General features: G+C 38.1%; 2 protein-coding genes across 2 annotated transcripts; one reads left to right on the plus strand and one right to left on the minus strand.

Annotated features, from left to right (window-relative positions):
- Window positions 1-442: 442 nt before the first annotated feature.
- Window positions 443-8,681, minus strand: LOC146695575 (inhibitor of nuclear factor kappa-B kinase subunit alpha-like). Its single transcript, XM_085477848.1, has 22 exons — window positions 8,386-8,681; window positions 7,794-7,954; window positions 7,609-7,703; window positions 7,382-7,499; window positions 7,228-7,297; window positions 7,065-7,153; window positions 6,875-6,964; window positions 6,643-6,767; window positions 5,209-5,316; window positions 4,987-5,122; window positions 4,651-4,851; window positions 4,064-4,166; window positions 3,537-3,660; window positions 2,792-2,943; window positions 2,632-2,693; window positions 2,430-2,539; window positions 2,057-2,106; window positions 1,702-1,810; window positions 1,435-1,582; window positions 1,261-1,310; window positions 934-1,033; window positions 443-792 (listed from the first exon to the last, which is right to left on the minus strand). The coding sequence occupies exons 2-22, from the start codon at window positions 7,896-7,898 to the stop codon at window positions 733-735; spliced, it is 2,205 nt and encodes a 734-aa protein (XP_085333974.1). The 5' UTR covers window positions 7,899-7,954; window positions 8,386-8,681; the 3' UTR covers window positions 443-732.
- Window positions 8,682-13,247: 4,566 nt separating this feature from the next.
- On the plus strand, window positions 13,248-16,950 carry plaua (plasminogen activator, urokinase a). Its single transcript, XM_085477849.1, has 11 exons — window positions 13,248-13,573; window positions 14,207-14,300; window positions 14,388-14,421; window positions 14,519-14,657; window positions 14,747-14,829; window positions 14,929-14,973; window positions 15,066-15,246; window positions 15,364-15,509; window positions 15,608-15,748; window positions 15,828-15,976; window positions 16,384-16,950. The coding sequence occupies exons 2-11, from the start codon at window positions 14,250-14,252 to the stop codon at window positions 16,576-16,578; spliced, it is 1,164 nt and encodes a 387-aa protein (XP_085333975.1). The 5' UTR covers window positions 13,248-13,573; window positions 14,207-14,249; the 3' UTR covers window positions 16,579-16,950.
- The last annotated feature ends 1,564 nt before the right edge of the window (window positions 16,951-18,514 follow it).

Below are 18,514 nucleotides of genomic sequence, written 5' to 3' on the forward strand. Positions count from 1 at the left end.
AGTTATAATTCATCTCTGTCTCTCTTCCACTGCATGCCTTTGTCCTACGTTTGTCCCCTCACCCCAAACTGGTTGTGACACACAGCCAAGCTTTTTCATGTTAAAAGGGAGTTTTTCCTTCCGACTATTGCCAAAGCGCTAACTCACAGGCGATCATCTGATATTTACTGTTTTCTTCAAATTATTGCAAGGCCCAATTATTGTGTAATTTGGCATATCACAGGTTTTGTTCCTATTTCCCTTTACTGTCAGTACAAATACAGTATCGTAGACTATTGTCTGGTTTTGCATCATATTTTACATTAGACTTTTGGATTTCAGCAAATCCCAGGAGAATTTTAAACCTGCATTTTGTGTGTGCTCCACTGCGTGAATGTAAAAAAGTTTCACCCGTGCAGATAGAAACTAAACATTGAACAAATTCAAAACCTTGTACATGTACTACAAGTTTCTAGAAATTTATTCACATTCAATCATGCACAGCAGCAGTTTTTACCTTTAGTCAGTATTGCCAGTAAAATAAATATCTTGTATCTACAGCTGGAAATATTTTTTAACATTCAAAAATATACTTCAAATTAAATTGTCTGTAGCTTACCACATCGTGCTGTTTCATACATTCTAGTCAACAGCATTACATAAATGTAAAGGACACTGTGAGGAATAACAAAGCTTTCACATAGTGTGACTCTGATAGAGCACTTTTTAAAGTGTGTGATATCTGGTGAGTTTCTAGAGCGTCTGAGGCTTCACTTTCATTGCTCCATACTGAGTCCAGCTCCAATCCTGATCCTGCACAGAGAAGCAACATATTCGCTCAGTACTTTTGTGCCAGTCTCCAATAACTAGCTGTTAATTAGTGCTCTAATAAAAAACAACTTGGTAATTTGCTGATATACATGAGCAAAACATAAAAACACATCTCTGCCATACCATAATACTGTGCTCCATCTCTTGGGTGGCGTCTTGCAGCAAAGACGTTAGCTGACTCAGATAACGTTGATTTTCATCAAGTAAATGATGAACTGTTTCACTGAAAGAAAAAACAGACTATAAGGAGGGTTGGGGGTCTTTTTTTTCCCCCTACAAACTGAGATTTTAAAGACCAAAGAGTGACCTCTAGTGGTGGTTTTGTGCAAAGATTCATCTTCTAAACTACACATAAAATCCTTACATTTGGGAGATAATCTCAAAACAGTGTGACAGATTATTGTAGCTGTTAACTTCAGTAGTATTTTTCAGATATTAAACTGATCTCACCTGTCAGTGGAAGGCTGTGTAAGTGAAGGAGATGGAGAACTGCTCTGTGCCTGAAAACACAATCACACCCTGTATTAGCAACAGTCTCATTTGACTATATTCAAACCTTTATGTTCCCTAAACACTGCTCATCCCCAAGAATATTTTCTGCTGTGCCAACTATTAAATGCTTACACAGGCAATCTTGAGAAGGTACCAGAACTCTCTCTGTCTCGACACTTGCATCTGCATCACTACTGTTTCTGCAGTTGTTATGTTTTTTAACGCCTTCTCCAGTTTAGGGAACAAATCCATGATGCGCTGCTTACACACCAGAATTGTGCTACAGAGAAAGAGAAAGATGGAAAAAAAATCACACGTGGCCCACAGGGAACTGTAAAATTGTGCCTTAGGTGGGCTAAACTAGACATGTTTGTGTGTGTCTGTTAAAATTAAACTTGCCTCAGGTGGGTGTACATGTCTTTCAGCACTCTGTCCTGGTTCTGAACTGTCTGAAGAATGGTCTTTACCATGTCTGAACTGTCACTGTAGCCATGTGGAGGGTCAGAGGCTGCAGAAGACACACTTACACAATCATGTACATAAAATATTTGGATATACTACACAACTACCATAACTTCTGTTTTTTAATCTAAAAAAATTTGAAAAATCTTTTGGGACCAAAATGATACATTTGATCAACAAGACCTTTTGCACAGTTTGTAACTTGTTTATTAGAAGCTTTATCAGAATTACCTGCACTCTAATTGGCAAAAAGCATCTCTGCTATTTTATTTTTGGAATGACTTGTACTTACTTTTGCATTTAGCCTTAAGTTGCTTGTAGAGTTCAATAGCCTTTTGCTCACTAAACAAGTAGACAGAATAAACACATGCATACGGCAGTTATTTTTAAAGGATATGCTTACATTTCTCTCCAAATAATCATGTATGATAAAATCCCTCCGAAAAGTATTCTGATGTTTACGTGAAGCTAATGTGGACAATTAAGACCATTTTCCATTTCTATTTTTAGTCTAATAGGGATTTCTAAAGAGTAGTATAAGCAATAAAGTAAATTATACAGTACATAAGCCTCCCTTAAAATATAATCCAGTTCTTACACTGGACTTTTACTATGGTGTTACAAGAGAGGGCTATAGTATAAGTTTGTATCACAGATATACTCACAGCTGCTCCATCACATCCCCTTGTCTCCTAGCAAAAGGACTCCTTTGGAGCTCCACAATCTCCGAATGTAGAGCCACTATCTCTTCATCCAGATACCCCACATCTGCAACCTGCAGAAAAAAAACCAAACCAAAACACTCTTAGCTGTCTTTAAACTTTAAAGAAAGTTTGTGAAGAATTACTGAATTTAAAACCGCCTCACCTTTGTAAATTCATCAGCTTTCTCTTCATTTTCATGCCATTTCTTCAGCATTTTTTCCGAAGCTTCAGATAACAACAACAGCACAACAATAAGATATAGTCAAGTTAAGACTTCAGTAATGAGTTAACAGTGTTGTAACAGGACAGTAGCATCCACTCACAGATCCCAGCCTTGCTCTGCTTGGTGTACTGCTCAAGGTCATGCTGGATGCTCGTCTTAAAGAAAGACAGTTTGGCTTGGAGCTGCTGCGACTGGGAGAACAGCATGTTCTTGTAGCGCGTTAAGTTGGTGTTGAAGCGTAGCAAACTCAGCCTACGTAGACACATACATGTTAAAACGTTTGAGTACCTGAATGCACACTGCTCCAAAAGACAATTAAGGGATCACTCCTTCATCACAGTATTACACAAAGTCAGTTAAACTTAAGGAATGAAACATAAAGCATTGCAAATCTATTTCACCTGCTTTGGTGCAAATAAAAGTGGTGCCCTGTTCTCTTGAGATGAGATCAGGTTCTTCTAAGGCCCTCTCCAGCGCTCATTGTTCTCAATATCTCGTGGTATCTCTTGGTTTGCTGACGCTAATATCAATGACAAGTGCACTTGCAAAATGCAAAGCTCAGTCAGGAGGGATAAGGAGAAAGCAATGGTCTTTGGCCACCACCTGCTAAACTTTTTGGGATTATCTTTTTCTGTCTTTTTAGCGCTCCTGTTGTCACTTTTATTTGCACCAAAGCAGGTGAAACAGGTTCACAGATTCACAGTTTGTCCAGTGTGCTTCCCAACTGGACAAACTGATGTAACCCACTTTGTGTTTTACTGATTTGACTTATTTACTGATTATCAAATGTTCAGGTAATTTCTTGAAGTAGTGCATTTTTTATGCGTGGTGTTTTATGTACTCACATAGCAGCCCTCTGCCCTTGGTATAGGCGATTGTAATCCTCTTTCAGTCCACAGATGTAGCTGACCGCTTCACCCCACACCTTTCTAAGAGCAGACAGTGGCAGCTGTGTCTTAGTCTCCCTCACTGAGACCATAGAGAGTACACAAAGTTAGTTAATACCACATTGATTTAGACACCACATTGAAACAATTTTGCTTCATGCTTCTAAAAAGCATTCACAAAGACCCAAATCTCATTATAATTATGCACACTGCCACCTAGGTTTGTTCACTTCCTGTAATTAACCTTTATGTAAACATTATGTAAGATCTCCATCAGTTAAGAACCTCATAAAGATATACTAATTTAACTAGATGTTTAAGACAGCTGAGGGATATTCATGGATCTGAGACTTTTAAAAGTTAAATAAATGGCTTCATGTAACCACTCACAATTTTCTTAGTCACTATCTTCCAAGGCTAAAAGACAATCTCCAAAGATCTGCTGAGTAATGTTTACGAGCTCAATATACAGTTTTATAGCTCACCAATAAAGTTGACACTGTCTGGCAAAGGTCTGGCAGTCAGCGGTCCAGAGTACTTGGTTAGGCTCTTATCAAACAGGTAGACTATAAAGGTGTCCCAGCCACGCTGAAAGCAGAGAATGAATATTGTTCTGGGTATAATCATGTGTTTAAGCAATGTTTAATGTTTAACTAATAATCATCGGTAATAACAAACACTCTCCTGCTGGATTATTCCAGAGACTGGAAACAAGTCATTCCTATATATTCAGCATTGTCAGTAATAACTGACTAATCTGACTTGCTTAATTTTTACTTCGCCCTTTGCTGGATTCAGCTGGAAACAAGTCATTCCTATATATTCAGCATTGTCAGTAATAATTGACTAATCTGACTTGCTTAATTTTTACTTCGCCCTTTGCTGGATTCAGCTGGAAACAGTCGATTCCAGTTAAATTTACCACACTGTTAAAACATGACAACAACAAAGCAGTTTAACTCTGGAAAAACCCCAATATTTCAAAACAACCAAAATGTTTAAGATGAAAAAAAAGTAGGTCACAGGTCTGCACCTGTTTCACATTTCATATTTGTTTTTATGTGTCACATACCAGTCCATCTGGCAGACAGTGCGCGAGCGGTCTTCGAGGGTCAAGGGAGATTCCCGTCTCCAACAGCAGCTCCTGACTCAGCGGGGGGATGTGACTCTGAGTCTGCATCTGCAGGCTAAGCTGCAGGGAGTGTAAACTATCCTCAGCACCCAAAACCACTGAATGCAGCTGGGCTGAGGTCATATCCAACACATGAATGATCTGAAGAAATAAATATGCAGAATGACAGGCTTCTTTTGCTTGCTATCCTTTCTCAGTCCGGTCACATGTATAAAACCACAAAAGCATTCCATATAACCTGGTTTAAGTGAGTCTAGCAAGGTTCAAAATATTAACCTTCATGTTGAGAATATTCTGCAGAGCTGTGTAGAAGTACGGCTTGTTTGCGCCAGGATCCAGGCCGCCACCACGCATCGCAGGGTCCCACAATAACAACATTTGGAGAAGAGACTCGACTGGTTCCAGCAGCGGCCTTGAAACAAACTCAGAGAGGTCAGATGCTACTTATAATGAAAGAAGCTCAACTGTTGGGTACAAAAAGTGTCTTTTTAAGTCTACCTGCTGAGATTGTTGGGATATGGAAGATGTGTAGAAAATCTGACTTCTCCATTCATATCTTCTACTGCCATGATGTCTTTGGGACCTTTGTTCTTGACTTTGCTTGTCCTACCAAAGCAGGAAAACGCGTTAAAAACAAAGCCCATGCTCTCTCTTTACATTACTTCTACTTTTATTAACAGGTCTTCACATTACACAGGTGTTTTTTCTATCTATGAAGAGGATAAATAACAGTAATTAAGGTAAAAATCCAGATAGGGAGCCCTAAATTTGTCATAAAGCCCCAGTAGAAACACAATAAAGGCAGATAATTCATCCATGAGGATGATACAAATGATATGAATCATATGTTCTGGCATTTTTGACCCAATTTTAAGGGACATTTTAGTGATACATGGTAGACAGCAGTATACACCACCATAACAAAAACACAAAATGAGTGAATATCTTCTGAATGAATGGTGCACCACTCCTCCAGTGGAGTCACAGAGACTTGAGTAAACATTGCACATTTTAGCTGCTGTGTCAGCAAGTGATGGAACGACACCTTACTAAGAGGCTTTATTTGTATTTACGTAGCACATCAGCTGCGTAGAGGTGTCAAAATCAGAACGTTTACCAGTGATGTTTCGATTTCTAGCCCCATATTTCTATTCCTAGATTCTACTGGGGTAGTTTTGCATGATTCAGTTCAAAATATTCATTATATCGTATTGGGTCACATCTCTTAATCTTTTCAGATTCTTTCAGTCTCATTGCCATCGGTGTAAAGAAAATCGAGTATCTAGCCTTGCAATCTGCCTTTACGAACATTTGTGAAAGACTGGATTTCTCTAATCAGCTTGCTGAATTTTGAATGTGGCTCTGTTAAAGCTGTTGTCATCCACCATTACAACAAGTGAGTTTGTGAATTTTCTTTCAAGATTAGCGGAAGTGTTTGGGAACAGCACCAACTCAGCCACACAGTGGCAAACCATGTAAAGTTATAGAGTGGTCACCAAGTGCTGGGGCGGATAATTGCCAGCACTCTGCTGAATCATTAACTGCAGAGTTGTAAACCTGCAGTTAATGATAAAATCAACACAAAAACTGTGCCCCAGGAGCTTCGTGGCACAGAATTCAGTGTTCACAGCCAGAGTTATGTGCCCAGGATGAACCTATTATGGATATTCCCTCTTTCTGACATCATACAGAGGCAAGAGTACCTTGAGGTTTTGACTCAGATGTTACCTTGTACGTCATTTGGTCTCTTTATTTGAAACGCTGACCACGTTCACTCTGAAAATCTACCATTGTAACAGTATTTATATGACAAAAATAAGGAGAGGAATAATAAACTCTCACATTATAGAGGCGTTAATGGCCTTACTAATTTGGAAGTTCACTAACGCCCAGATTCCCGAGTATTCATGCATCGTTGCTATGTTGACTCACCATTGTACAGGCTGCATGTGGTGAAGAAAGGGGCGAAAGCCACAAGTGCATTCAAAGATTACTGTTCCAAAGCTCCAGTAGTCCACCGTTACAGTGTAAGGCTTGTTCTCAAACAGCTCTGGGGCCTGGCATACAGACAGACAAGTTAATAATAACAGGGTCTGATTTTTAACATACCGTATATTAAAAACACATTGACAGCAAAGGAATATATTTGTGAAACAACACTTACCAGATATTGGAGAGTTCCAACAAAGGATGTACAAAGACTGCCCTGATCTAAGTCTTTTGCATAACCAAGATCAATGATTTTATGCACGTGCTGGAGGAAACATATTTCCATAATGAAAGCAAGGAATACAAAGTCATATTATGTGTATTCAAAACTTGTGCGTGCATGTACAAAAGAAAAGCTAGTTTACCTTCCCATCAATCTCTTGCAAAACTATGTTCTCTGGCTTTAGGTCTCTGTGAATGACCTTATTTTCATGGAGATATTGAATACCAGAACCTGTAAAATTGTACAGATTATGCATCAATATGTATGACTTTTTTAAATAATGTAAAACTGATTAAAAATATTACCAATGTCACTGAGCAGTGCAAGGACTTCACTCTCCTTTAGGCCACAACAATTTTCTGGTTTATTCAGCACCTGAATAAAGAATTATATTGGTTACTTGGATACTTTAAAAGATAAAAAAGTGTTTAGGGTTTTTATTAAATATCCATGTGCTACCTTGCGTAGGTCTCCTTTTGAGCAATACTCCATGGCTAGCAGTGGTAGATCATTTATCGCAATGGAGCTCAACTCTGCTGGAACATCTCTGGCCTGAACAACGTTCACGTGATTCAGCCTGCACATAAAGAGCACCAAACTCGCTGTCACAGTAGAAAACAACACAATGTACAGTGAAATAAGTTCAAATAACACCCTGTCTGTTCAAACAGACAATTACTGCTCACTTCTTCATGATCTGAATCTCTCTCGTCCAGCGGTCTTTGTTCTTAGAGTTCAGCTCCAGTCTGCAAAGTTTCACAGCAATCTTCTCTCCTGACTCCTGTTGCGAACACATACAGGGAGTTAAAACAAATCAAAGGCACACCCGGTTCATGTTTTCAGAGATGTACAGATGGATGACAGAACTTACAAGGTGCTGGTATAGGTAGACGTGCCCAAAGCCTCCCGTCCCAAGTCTTTCCTTCCTCTCCCAAGAGCCACAAGGCTGGCTCTGTTTGAGTGCAGCCCGCTCCATACTGTCAGATCTGCTGCAATCACCAGGCACCAGAGGTAGTTTGTAAGGGCCTTCAGCTATCAGGAAAAAAAAGTTTTTAGGTTATTATTTACATCTTATCTGTTAACAGGTAATGTTAGCAGTATGGTGCTCTGTACAGTATGCGTTTATGCAATAGTGCATTCTTATTCTATTCATTCTTATGTGAATAACAGAGGTGAGTAAATCCATTTAACATGGTTATCATATACCAATTTATATAATCTTCTACACTTGAAGCTAATTGCTTCTTATGTAGTTGTTGGTTTATTTTTTATGTTTTATTCCTGCTGTAATTACAGTAACTAAGGCTTTATAATACTGTAGCTAACTATCTGTTTTGGTCATTTGTTGTTGTTGGACGGTTGTAACGATTTAGTGCCAGTCTGATAACTCAGAGATAACTTGACTAGTTGTACATTCTTTTAAATTAAAAGCATAACCTGCTTCACAAATGTAATCAACTTACCTGTGCAGAAGCTCAGAGTCGGCAGAGGAGAGTTAGCTTACTTTGTATGTGTCAGAGCATTGTTGCTTCAGTTAGCTTTAAGTGTTGTTTACGGGTCGTTTTCCTATGTAGTGTTTAAAATACACCGACTCAGCCCGCGAAAATTCACTTTTACCCTACTGGACCATCAAACAGGGCTTCAATGATGAAGTTTGCGTGGTAGTTCTTTCTGTAGTTTTGGCCGGCAGGCAACAACGACTGAAAAACAGCTCGACTTCGATGTAAAGTGAAAGTACACTCTCTCTGACAGGCAGGCGTAGTTTCTGCGCATGCGTAGCAGGCAGGCCCAGAACACATGGGGGTTTAGGTCTGTCCACTTGATGGGGGATTTCCAAGCAACTCAGTGAATAATGGGTCACGTTTTTCTTTTAATTTCACAAAATTATATATCAATATATATATATATGATGATCTGGGTTGTTTGCTTAACGACAAAAGCTGTACCAATTTCTTACCAAGAATAAATGTTTTTCTTTTAAAAAATAGTAATGTCTTCATTTCCTCACTAGGTGGTGCAATGTCTACAGCTACAGTCAACCGGTACACTGCACAAGCTGAAAGACAATAGGAATTTATATACAGCACTGTGCAGAAGTCTCGGCCACCCCTCACTGCCTAATATTTTACTTCCAAGGAGACAGAGGTTATTTTAATTTTAAAAGTGATCATGAGTAGTAGTTCTTAGAGTTTTTGAGGGTCTTTTAAAGTTTTTATCTGGAGATTACTGACTACTTTTGACTCATTTTCAGTCTACTTCCTGTGCCTGACCGTTTTCAGTGGAATCTTTTACAGGTCACTTAACACTGACTTATGAATCATTCAAGCATAAAAACACTAACTGAAGTGATGAATCAGTGTTGTGGCTAAATGTAAAAGGCAACTTTACCACAACCTACCAAGCAATTTTAGATTCTCTCTTCGGGCTCTTTGTTACTAACGGCCTGTCACATAAACACATATTTAGCTCCCATTTATTTAGGTGATTATACAAAAAATACCAAAGATAACCCAGTTTGATGGGCATAAAATCACGGATTCCCAAAGAGTTATTAGTCTAAAACTCTATTGGTGATAAGAGGACAAAATAAGAAATAGCATAAATACCTAGAGCAGATGATGTAATAAATTAATTAAAAATTGTATTGTCTGGGATAAATTACAATTTCATCATTTCTTGTAACATGAGCTCAAAGAAGAAGTACAATAAATGAGGCAATGTGATTGCACCATTCAAAATGTGATTACAAGCTGATGTAATGACAAAGCAGTGTTGATACTCCTTCCTGCAGCTGTCTTTTCTGTTATTGCATTTGCTGTCGGGTTTTAAAAACCAGACAGATTTCATTAATCAAAGTATGTGATTGCGTGCAGGTCTCTTTCAAAACTGCTTACTTTTGAAATTCTCAAAACCTTTCTTATAATAATTTCCCTGAAAAGCAGAAGTGAGTAATTCGTGATTGAATACAGAGAACCTGAGAACACAGGTGACACAAATTTCTCATTAATCCACTATTCATGTTTTATTTTAAGTCAAGTCAAATATATTTACATAGAAGAGAGAAAGAGAACAGCTGTTGATCAAAGTGTTACACATCTAAATGAATCAAATAACTTAAAATGATGTGAAAAAATGACAGAATTTAAGGAAGGAAACATAAAGTGAAAGTACCTCAGTAAACAGAAGACATCTAAATAAAAATTATTATATTAGTCAAGTCTGGATAACAGGAAGGCATGGATAGCTCTCTCAAAGACTCTGAAACAGAGGAATGGCTTCACTTCTGCAAGTAGCTATGGATGGAAGAAGCATTACTCTGTTAATGTGTGAAACATTAGATTAAATTTGCTCAAAGTGTGCTAAATTGTAAAAGAACTGAGGTCAGGACCACCCAATGCAATTACTTCTGTGTTTTGGTAATCTCAGTTGAAAAAATTTAAAGGAATCCATGACTTACCATCTTCCAGACAGACCTGTAAGGCCTTCAAAGAAATCATGGATTATGCTTCAGTAGCAGGTAAATCTGTGAGTCATCTGCATACCAAAGAAAGGAGATCGAGAGGGGATTTTTTAAACTAAGCCCTAGACTTGCAATAAATTAAAGGATGGTGTAAGAGGTGTGATAAAGCTATTCCTCTTTAAAAGAATCTATATTGAAATGCAAAAAAAAAGAGAAAAATAAAAATAATAATTAACTTCTAAAATTAAAAAGTACAAAACTCAGATATGAATTCTGATTATTTAAAGATGATTCAGTCAGAAGTGCATGCATTTCTGCAAAGTTACTCTATTCAAATATGGTACAAGATGGAAAAAATATGAATCTACTTTTGTTCTGTGAAGTTGTGTGTCATTATCACCTCTTCCACTTTATTCACACAGATGTTTATCATGGTTCCCATTGGTCTAAAAGTGTATAAGCTAGAAAACCAACAGGATATGACATGAAAGCTAAAGAAGAATACGTCATGTTGGCGTGTCATATAAAGACTAGTGTGTGGGAAAAGCATAGATCAAAACTTACTTTAAGCTACTCAATAATTGGAAATGAAAGAAAATTCAAAGAAATGTTATTTTATTTAAGTAAAACAATTCAGTACTGCATTTTTGTACTAAAAGAAGACCCACCCTTTATTTACAGTAGCATTACCTCTTACCATTGTAGCTCAGTAGTAATAATTAAAAGATTAACAGTCCAAAAGAACTGTGCAAGAGTAAATCAAAGGCATAAAAACGAAACTCCTGGAGTCAAAATGACAAAATCAACACTTCGGGTTGCAGCTGACTCCAGCCACAACTATCCTGGGTTTCCCAGGATTGGGTAATTTTAACATGTAGTTCCCCTTTTGGCTGAACACCTGGCTGTGTTAGTTAAATTAGGCTTTTATTGCATATCTCCTTTCAGAGGCAGTAATGTCTTGGCTTACCGTTTCATTGTGCTGGACATGAGTCCCAAACATTTTGCACAAAGTGCAAAATTTGGCTATCATCATCATCATCAAAGAGGAAGCGTGACTAACACAAGCATCAAATGAGGTAATTTGTTCAGTCAAGAAATTTCCAAATAAAATTCATAACAATGACTATTGTTGTACAGGAAATAGTATGAGGCTGTTAGTGCGCAGAAACAATGAGAACTTTAACAGCTGCTGCTTTTCTTTTCTTTTTTACAAGCAAACATAGGTGCAATTTGTGAGGGGTGGGAGGTTGTTTGGGTTTTTTGTTTTTAGTAATAAAGATATAAAAGTCTATAAAAAAGAACTGGTAAAAATGTTTTGTTTTTAAATTTATCATTCTTCAGCAGAGATTATAAATTAATGCAGCAAGGAAAAAGAATATAAAAGGCTGTACAGTCAGTTTTTCATTGTTATTAAATTTGCCTCTGTACACCTCCATGGTTGATTTTTAAATAAGATTAACTTTAATTTAGGTTTAATTTGAGGTGTTTTTATTTTAAAAAATTGCAATTTTTGTAGTAAGGCTCAAAGTAATTGGATGATTGACTTGAAAACAGTTACACGGTTAGCACTGTTGCCGCACAGCAAGAAGGTCCTGAGTTCAATTCCACCATCAGGCCGGGGTCTTTCTGTGTGGAGTTTGCATGTTCTCCCCGTGTTTGCGTGGGTTCTCTCCGGGTACTCCGGCTTCCTCCCACCGTCCAAAGACATGCAGCTTGTGGGGATAGGTTAATTGGATAATCTAAATTGCCACTAGGTGTGAATGTGCGAGTGAATGTGAGTGTGAATGATTGTCTGTCCCTATGTGTTAGCCCTGTGACAGACTGGCGACCTGTCCAGGGTGTACCCCGCCTTTCGCCCTATGACAGCTGGGATAGGCTCCAGCGCCCCCCGCGACCCTGAAAAGGATAAGCGGAAGCGAATGGATGGATGGATGGACAGTTACACGGCCAGCTGAGCCCACACATTTGGTAGCTTTTCACTAGAACTGTTAATACAAGGTACAAAGAGCTGTTGGTGCACATGAAGGAGGCCATCATTAGGCTGAAAAATGAAAACAAATCAATTAGGGAGAGAAAAACTTTAAGAGTGGCAAAGTCAACAATCTGTAGACCCACAGGACTGCTTCGGTGATCATTGCAGATTTATTTCCATAACTAAAAAACAGTTTCATAACATGCAATAAAGTCAATAACATGATCTACAATCAAGAGAGGATTTCATGAATGCAAATACTGAGGGTTTAAAACTGTCAGTATCTGCATGTTCCAGAAAACATCTAAACTAAAAGAACCCGCACGATTAAAAAAACAACAACATATCTTTGGACAGATAAAACCAAAACTTAACTTGTCCCAGAGTGGCTGGAAGAAAAATGCATCAAGAAAGAGAGGCAGATTATTAAACTTTGTCTATGTCCAAACTGACTGTACGTAGAAGTTTGACATTGCATTTTTAATGGTTAATACATTTGAAATCACTTTTTCCAAATAAATAAAAAAATCTTTGTTTGCTATTTTGACAGTCTATAGACTTTAAGGCTCTGCTATAACACACACAGCTAGGACAAACATACAGAGTCCGTCAGAGCTTAACATAATAGATTTAGAGCCTTAGACTAATCTCTGAGCACAGTCACTGTAATGTCATGAAAGCAGTACAGACGATATTAAGCAACCATTGTCAGATTTTCAGAACTTTCATGTAAGCTCCATGTACACGAAAAGATTATGAAAAATGCTGTACAGATTAGAGACTTATTCTTACATTTTGCAATTTATTAAACTTATTATTACATTTTTTTTTCTTTTTTGTGGTCTTATTTTACGTTTTTTTTGTTGTTGTTTTGTTTTTTGTAACCGACTCTGTCCACAAATTCTGGACAGCAATTCTTCAATCACATGTTTCAGTGTACACATGACCAATTTTGGATATATTTTTTTTTAATTTTTCTTAAGAGGAAGGGGCTTTTCACTGGATGTGTGTCACAGGACATGACAAATTCCCTCCCACTTGCAGTCACGGTAATTTAAAAGGGAGGAAACACAAGCAGAGTCACAGCAGAAACACCAGAACAACCATCAGTGTGAGCCTGAGTACGTAAACAGTGCAAGTGCATATCAGAAGATACAGAGAGGAGAGTCAACTGGAAGAAATAATAGTCTTCATTGGCACTGAAAGTCTGGAATTAAAGGTAAACACTTCTCTTGCAAAGTGTCTTAGACTTTTAGACAGTCAGCTGTTTTAGTTATATTTAAGAATGAACATGATTTCTTAGATATGAAGCTGTTTGATGTCAAACACAGCGCACTGAAAGTTAACCACACAATTATTTTCTTATGTCATTATCAAATTGACATTGTGTTCTTAGAATATCTAGAAATTCATAGTTTGAACTGCACACATTGCAATAATAATGTGATATAAGGTTGTGCGCAGACTTTACTGTTAATCAGCGTAGATATTGTGCTGTTTGTAGTGCTAGATTGTTTAAAGTCTGCACACGATGGACATCCTCTATCTGTCGCTCTCACATTAAAACCTTAAGAATGCAGCGTTTCGTCAGGAAGTTAATATCTATGTCAGTGGCATGGCGAAAGAACATGAGGTGTTTTCCTTGTGTTTGTATGTTGAATATTGAACTGGTTTGGCATGACATTAAACATTTCGTCACTCTTCACATTTAAAAACCGGAGCAAGAAAGCACACGGTTTCGTAGCGGTCACACGTCTCCGTCATGTGTTGAACGATAAGCACCATATAAGGGGACAGCAAGTTTCCTTCCATTTACCCACGATTGTTGTGTTCCTTTTCTGTAAATTCACAGACAAAAATATCCCCAAAAAACAGAAGCAAAACAAGAAGTGAAGATGAATCTCTTTGTCCTCGTTGCCATCCTTGCAGCGGTCAGCGTGGATGTGGTAAGAGGTGGTTTAAGAGCTATTCTGATGGAGGTCAGAAGGTTTTTAATTTTTCAGTATGACTAAGTTTCTCTATGCTTCTTTCAGGCTTTTTCACAAAGATCATCCAAACAAGCAAGACGTAAGTCATTTCAGTGGGTTTAGGTAAAGTTCTTAAGGTTTATACTTTGACAGCATGCATTAAATGTTCTCACCCCTCTTTGTGCTGTGATCTGCAGAACGGTGTCTGTCTGGAGATGGGAGTGAATACAGAGGAAATATTGACAAGTCATCCACTGGTCGCGCGTGTCTCTACTGGAACAGGGTTAAACCTCAATGGAAAAATGTAAATGGACTTGGCAGACATCGTTACTGCAGGTATGCTTTGGGCTACCAATGTGATGTTTTTATACTGTATGTCTGACAACAGGTAACCCATGTTTAATATGATTGTACTTGAACATTAGGAATCCTGACAATTCTGACATGCCATGGTGCTATGTCACAAGAGAAAGAAGGACTGTGAAAGAATACTGTGATATTCCCACATGTAAGTCTCATATTGGTGATTTACTTTTTCTATTTGCTATATTTTATTGAAGATTGGTTTGAATTTTTCTAATGCTTTCTGTTTTCTATTCCAACAAAGGTTTTGCACCACTACAGACGCCTCCTCAACTACCTGTAGATACAGGTAATTTTGTTGTTTAAATCCAGTTTTTCCTAAATCACAAGGTATGATTCTCTTTATTAGCTCCCGCTGACTTATCCCATGTGTCCTTCCAGTGAAAACATGTGGAGAGACATCTGAGAGGAGGATTCATAAAATTGTAGGAGGCTCTTTCACACCTATAGAGTCGCAGCCATGGGTTGCTGCCATTTTTCATAAGCGCTATGGCTTCCTCTGTGGTGGCACTCTCATTTCACCAAGCTGGATTCTCACTGCAGCTCACTGCTTCTCTGATGGGTGAGAAAACAAAGCACCGTGTTATTTCCTCCAATGAAGTCATCGCACTGTAATTTCAAAATCATTCATGTTGGTGTGTGACATGTTTACACATTTGTGTGTTTGGTTTTTGTTCAGTGAGAATACCAAACTCACACATCTGTCCATATACCTGGGAAAGAGTGCCATTAATGAAACGAATGCCAGTAGTGAGCAGAAGTTTGCTGTGGAAAGACTCATCATGCATGAAGGATATAATGATATTACCTATAATAACGACATAGGTGAGCACAAACTCTGTTGTGACTAAACTGTGCATATACACATACAAAGAACTGCTCTGAGCACAGAACTTACGGGTGTTTTTATTTTTACATTTCAGCTCTGATTAAGCTCAAAAGCAGAGATGGAGGACGTGCAGCTAAATCAGCTTCTGTACGCATAGCTTGCCTTCCTCCATTTCACACTGAGCTACCTCCTGGATTTACCTGCACCATCGCAGGATTTGGGAGGGAGAGCGCAGGTTAGTAGTACAGGACCTCCATCCTTTAGACTGAGCTCTGCTCTCTCAACCTTTTCTCACATTTGACACTTTGTTGCAGGCTCATTCCAGTTCTCACAGTATCTGAAAAAGGCTGAGGTAAAACTGATGTCCAACGCTGACTGTAGCAAAGAAGTGCACTACGGAAAACGCATCACTGAAAACATGTTCTGTGCTGCAAGCCCTGACTGGAGCACTGATGCCTGCAAGGTAAGGACAGGGCGCAGGGTATGCCATGGGAAACAAGACATTTGAGCTGGCTTTAAAATATACATCAAAAGAGAAGTGAGTTAGAAGAAGTGGTAACTTGAATTGCAGCATGCATCATAACCTTTGACAGCTTTAAAGCGGATCTGAAGAGTATTTCTTCATCTTCTTGAAGAAACTTGCTAACATTGAAAAGTGCTGAATAGCATAATGTCAGATGAGTTACCTTTAGGTTAAAATTTGTTGCTAGTTGTCAACCTCAAGACATGTCAAGGGTTACTTTCTGAGTATATTTTCACAGTTTTCACATGAAAATATTTGTTTGTCAGGGAAAAAGTGAATCAGGAAACAAAATAATGATAAACCTGGAAATTTTAGTTAACACCTGGCTGTTTTGCCCTTTTCCGCAGGGAGACTCTGGCGGTCCTTTGGTGTGTGGAGCATCAGGTCGGATGTTTCTGTTCGGCGTGGTGAGCTGGGGTGAGGGCTGTGCCTTGAAAAATAAACCAGGTGTCTACACAAAGGTCACCAACTACAACACATGGATCGCAGGAAAAACAGGACTCATCAAATACGCAAAAGGACTGATGTATCCCCTGAAATGAAACTGTCCCAGAATCGTATTTATTTATTAAGTGTTCCCTAAAGGCAGCAGGCTTTTTGCACATGCAAGCAAGTGCAGATGTTGCAGGTTTTGTTCTGAGAGCAGCTACCATCGCTTACTGTGAACATGTTTTTGCACTGAAACGATTTAATGTAAATATTTAAAAAGAGTATTTTAAAAACTGCTTTAATTGTTGGTTGCATTATATATTTTTATTACTTGTGCATTTTTCAGGTATTCTGCATATTTATTATTGACTTTTAAAATAAGCAATTAGGAAACATATTTATGTCAAATAATTTAATTTCATATAAAAGGCTGGTCCTGCTGTTGATGAAAATATATATATAATAAAAGCTTATTTATCAACTCATTTTTACTGTCTCTTTTATCCCTGGGTTATATGTATAACAAATGGCAAGGCCACTTGTTTTCCTTTTATACAGAAATAAAGAATTTCACCCGAGTAGCTGAATCAGACTAAGCTAAAGAGTCCCAAAGTCAAACACCAGAGGGCACTGTTGTGTGAAATTTTCTTTTTTTAGCCTCAAAATAAAGATCACAAAAGTATTTTAGAGCAAACAATAGTGACGTCTGATCTGTTTCATATCTGATCTGTGTGCTGTGTAGCAGTTTGGAGACAGAACTCAATAGACTAGAAACACAACAGGGGTCAAAACAAGACACCAGACTAGATAAACTGCTTTGCATTTGTCTTCTGTCACAGATAAAGCATTCTTTGTCTACAGCAGTCTGCTGTAGATTGACATCCAACCACTCCCACATGCCCTGTACTATAACTTCAACCACTCCTGCTCTTCCTGCTCACTTGTTTCCCATACCCTCCATAGCTGTGGTTTTCCAGACTTTTAGAAACCTGGCGCTTGCAGAGGCATACTCTGTGACTGCATCTGCTAAAACTTCCTTACCTTATCTCATTATCCTGCTGTACCTGTAACACAGATTAACTGTCTGGACTTGAATCTGTGTTTCTAGCCCCAATTTATTATTTAGGCAAAGGCTAAAAATGCATTTGAATACAAACAATTTTAAAAAAAAAGATAATGCATGAATGGTTAATAAGAAACAAAAGTCTTGAGCTCGATTCGCACGTCAACAGATTAACAATTTTTATCTTTTACACTTGGACACAATTAAGTATGTGACATTTGGTAATTTAAACCAGGAAATGTCATCATGTGATGGTGCTGGATAAAATGTCAGGGGATTACTAAATAAGAACATTCATCCTTACGAATGTGTAGACCGCAAATAAAATTCAAGGAACCTAATCAATTATTAATCAAAGCATTTCTATAAAAACAACAAATGTCAAGCTGTTGACAGTTCTCAGTGAAAGTGAACTCAGGAGATCTTCAAAGTCATTATGCTAAATCCTCAACTCATCTTGTTGCAAAGGAAAACATATATACTGAACTATTGCATGCAATCATCACCACTGTTTATTGCTTCCAAGTGGTCTTGAGCAATAGTTGAAAGTCTTTTCCAAGGTTTTCTCTGACTGTCTGACTTTTGTATTTATTTTCAGCCGACTTCTTCTACCTGACATCTTTAAGAAATAGCAAAAAATCCAGCAAATCCCTGACACCAGATGTGAAAAATACAACTGGGCCTTCAGGTGATCCATCTACTTTTCACTAAAGCCTTATCAGAAATGGTGTGAGTGGATGGGTGGTTGTCAAGAAGCCATTCTTAATGAAGGGAATGGGGGAGAAAAGGCTGAGGTATGCCAAATTACACAAGACGCAGTTCAAACAGGTGTGATGGATCCAAATTTTACATTTTTGGTTAAAATTGTTGTTAACATGTATGGAGCAGGTCAGGAGAAAGCACAGCAGTGCATGTCTACTGTAAACCACAGCAGAGAAAACGTCAGGGTTTGGAAATCTTTCACTGGAAATCTTTTCAAAAGTGAT

The sequence above is a fragment of the Copadichromis virginalis genome, linkage group LG13, assembly GCF_057382275.1.
Source record: "Copadichromis virginalis isolate Kocher_CV1m ecotype Utaka linkage group LG13, C_Virginalis_male_GT1.1, whole genome shotgun sequence".
In the NCBI taxonomy this organism is placed as follows: Eukaryota; Metazoa; Chordata; class Actinopteri; order Cichliformes; family Cichlidae; genus Copadichromis; species Copadichromis virginalis.

What these genes read in the sequence shown, in the direction of transcription:
- LOC146695575 (XM_085477848.1), bottom strand. Translation starts at nt 7,898, where the DNA reads ATGGAGCGGGCTGCACTCAAACAGAGCCAGCCTTGTGGCTCTTGGGAG. An exon ending in GGGGATGTGATGGAGCAGCT is followed by an intron (nt 2,107 to 2,429) that starts GTGAGTATATCT and finishes CTACTTGTTTAG; the next exon opens with TGAGCAAAAGGCTATTGAAC. An exon ending in AGATGGAGCACAGTATTATG is followed by an intron (nt 793 to 933) that starts GTATGGCAGAGA and finishes TTCTCTGTGCAG; the next exon opens with GATCAGGATTGGAGCTGGAC.
- plaua (XM_085477849.1), top strand. Translation starts at nt 14,250, where the DNA reads ATGAATCTCTTTGTCCTCGTTGCCATCCTTGCAGCGGTCAGCGTGGAT. An exon ending in ATACTGTGATATTCCCACAT is followed by an intron (nt 14,830 to 14,928) that starts GTAAGTCTCATA and finishes ATTCCAACAAAG; the next exon opens with GTTTTGCACCACTACAGACG. An exon ending in GGAGCACTGATGCCTGCAAG is followed by an intron (nt 15,977 to 16,383) that starts GTAAGGACAGGG and finishes CCTTTTCCGCAG; the next exon opens with GGAGACTCTGGCGGTCCTTT.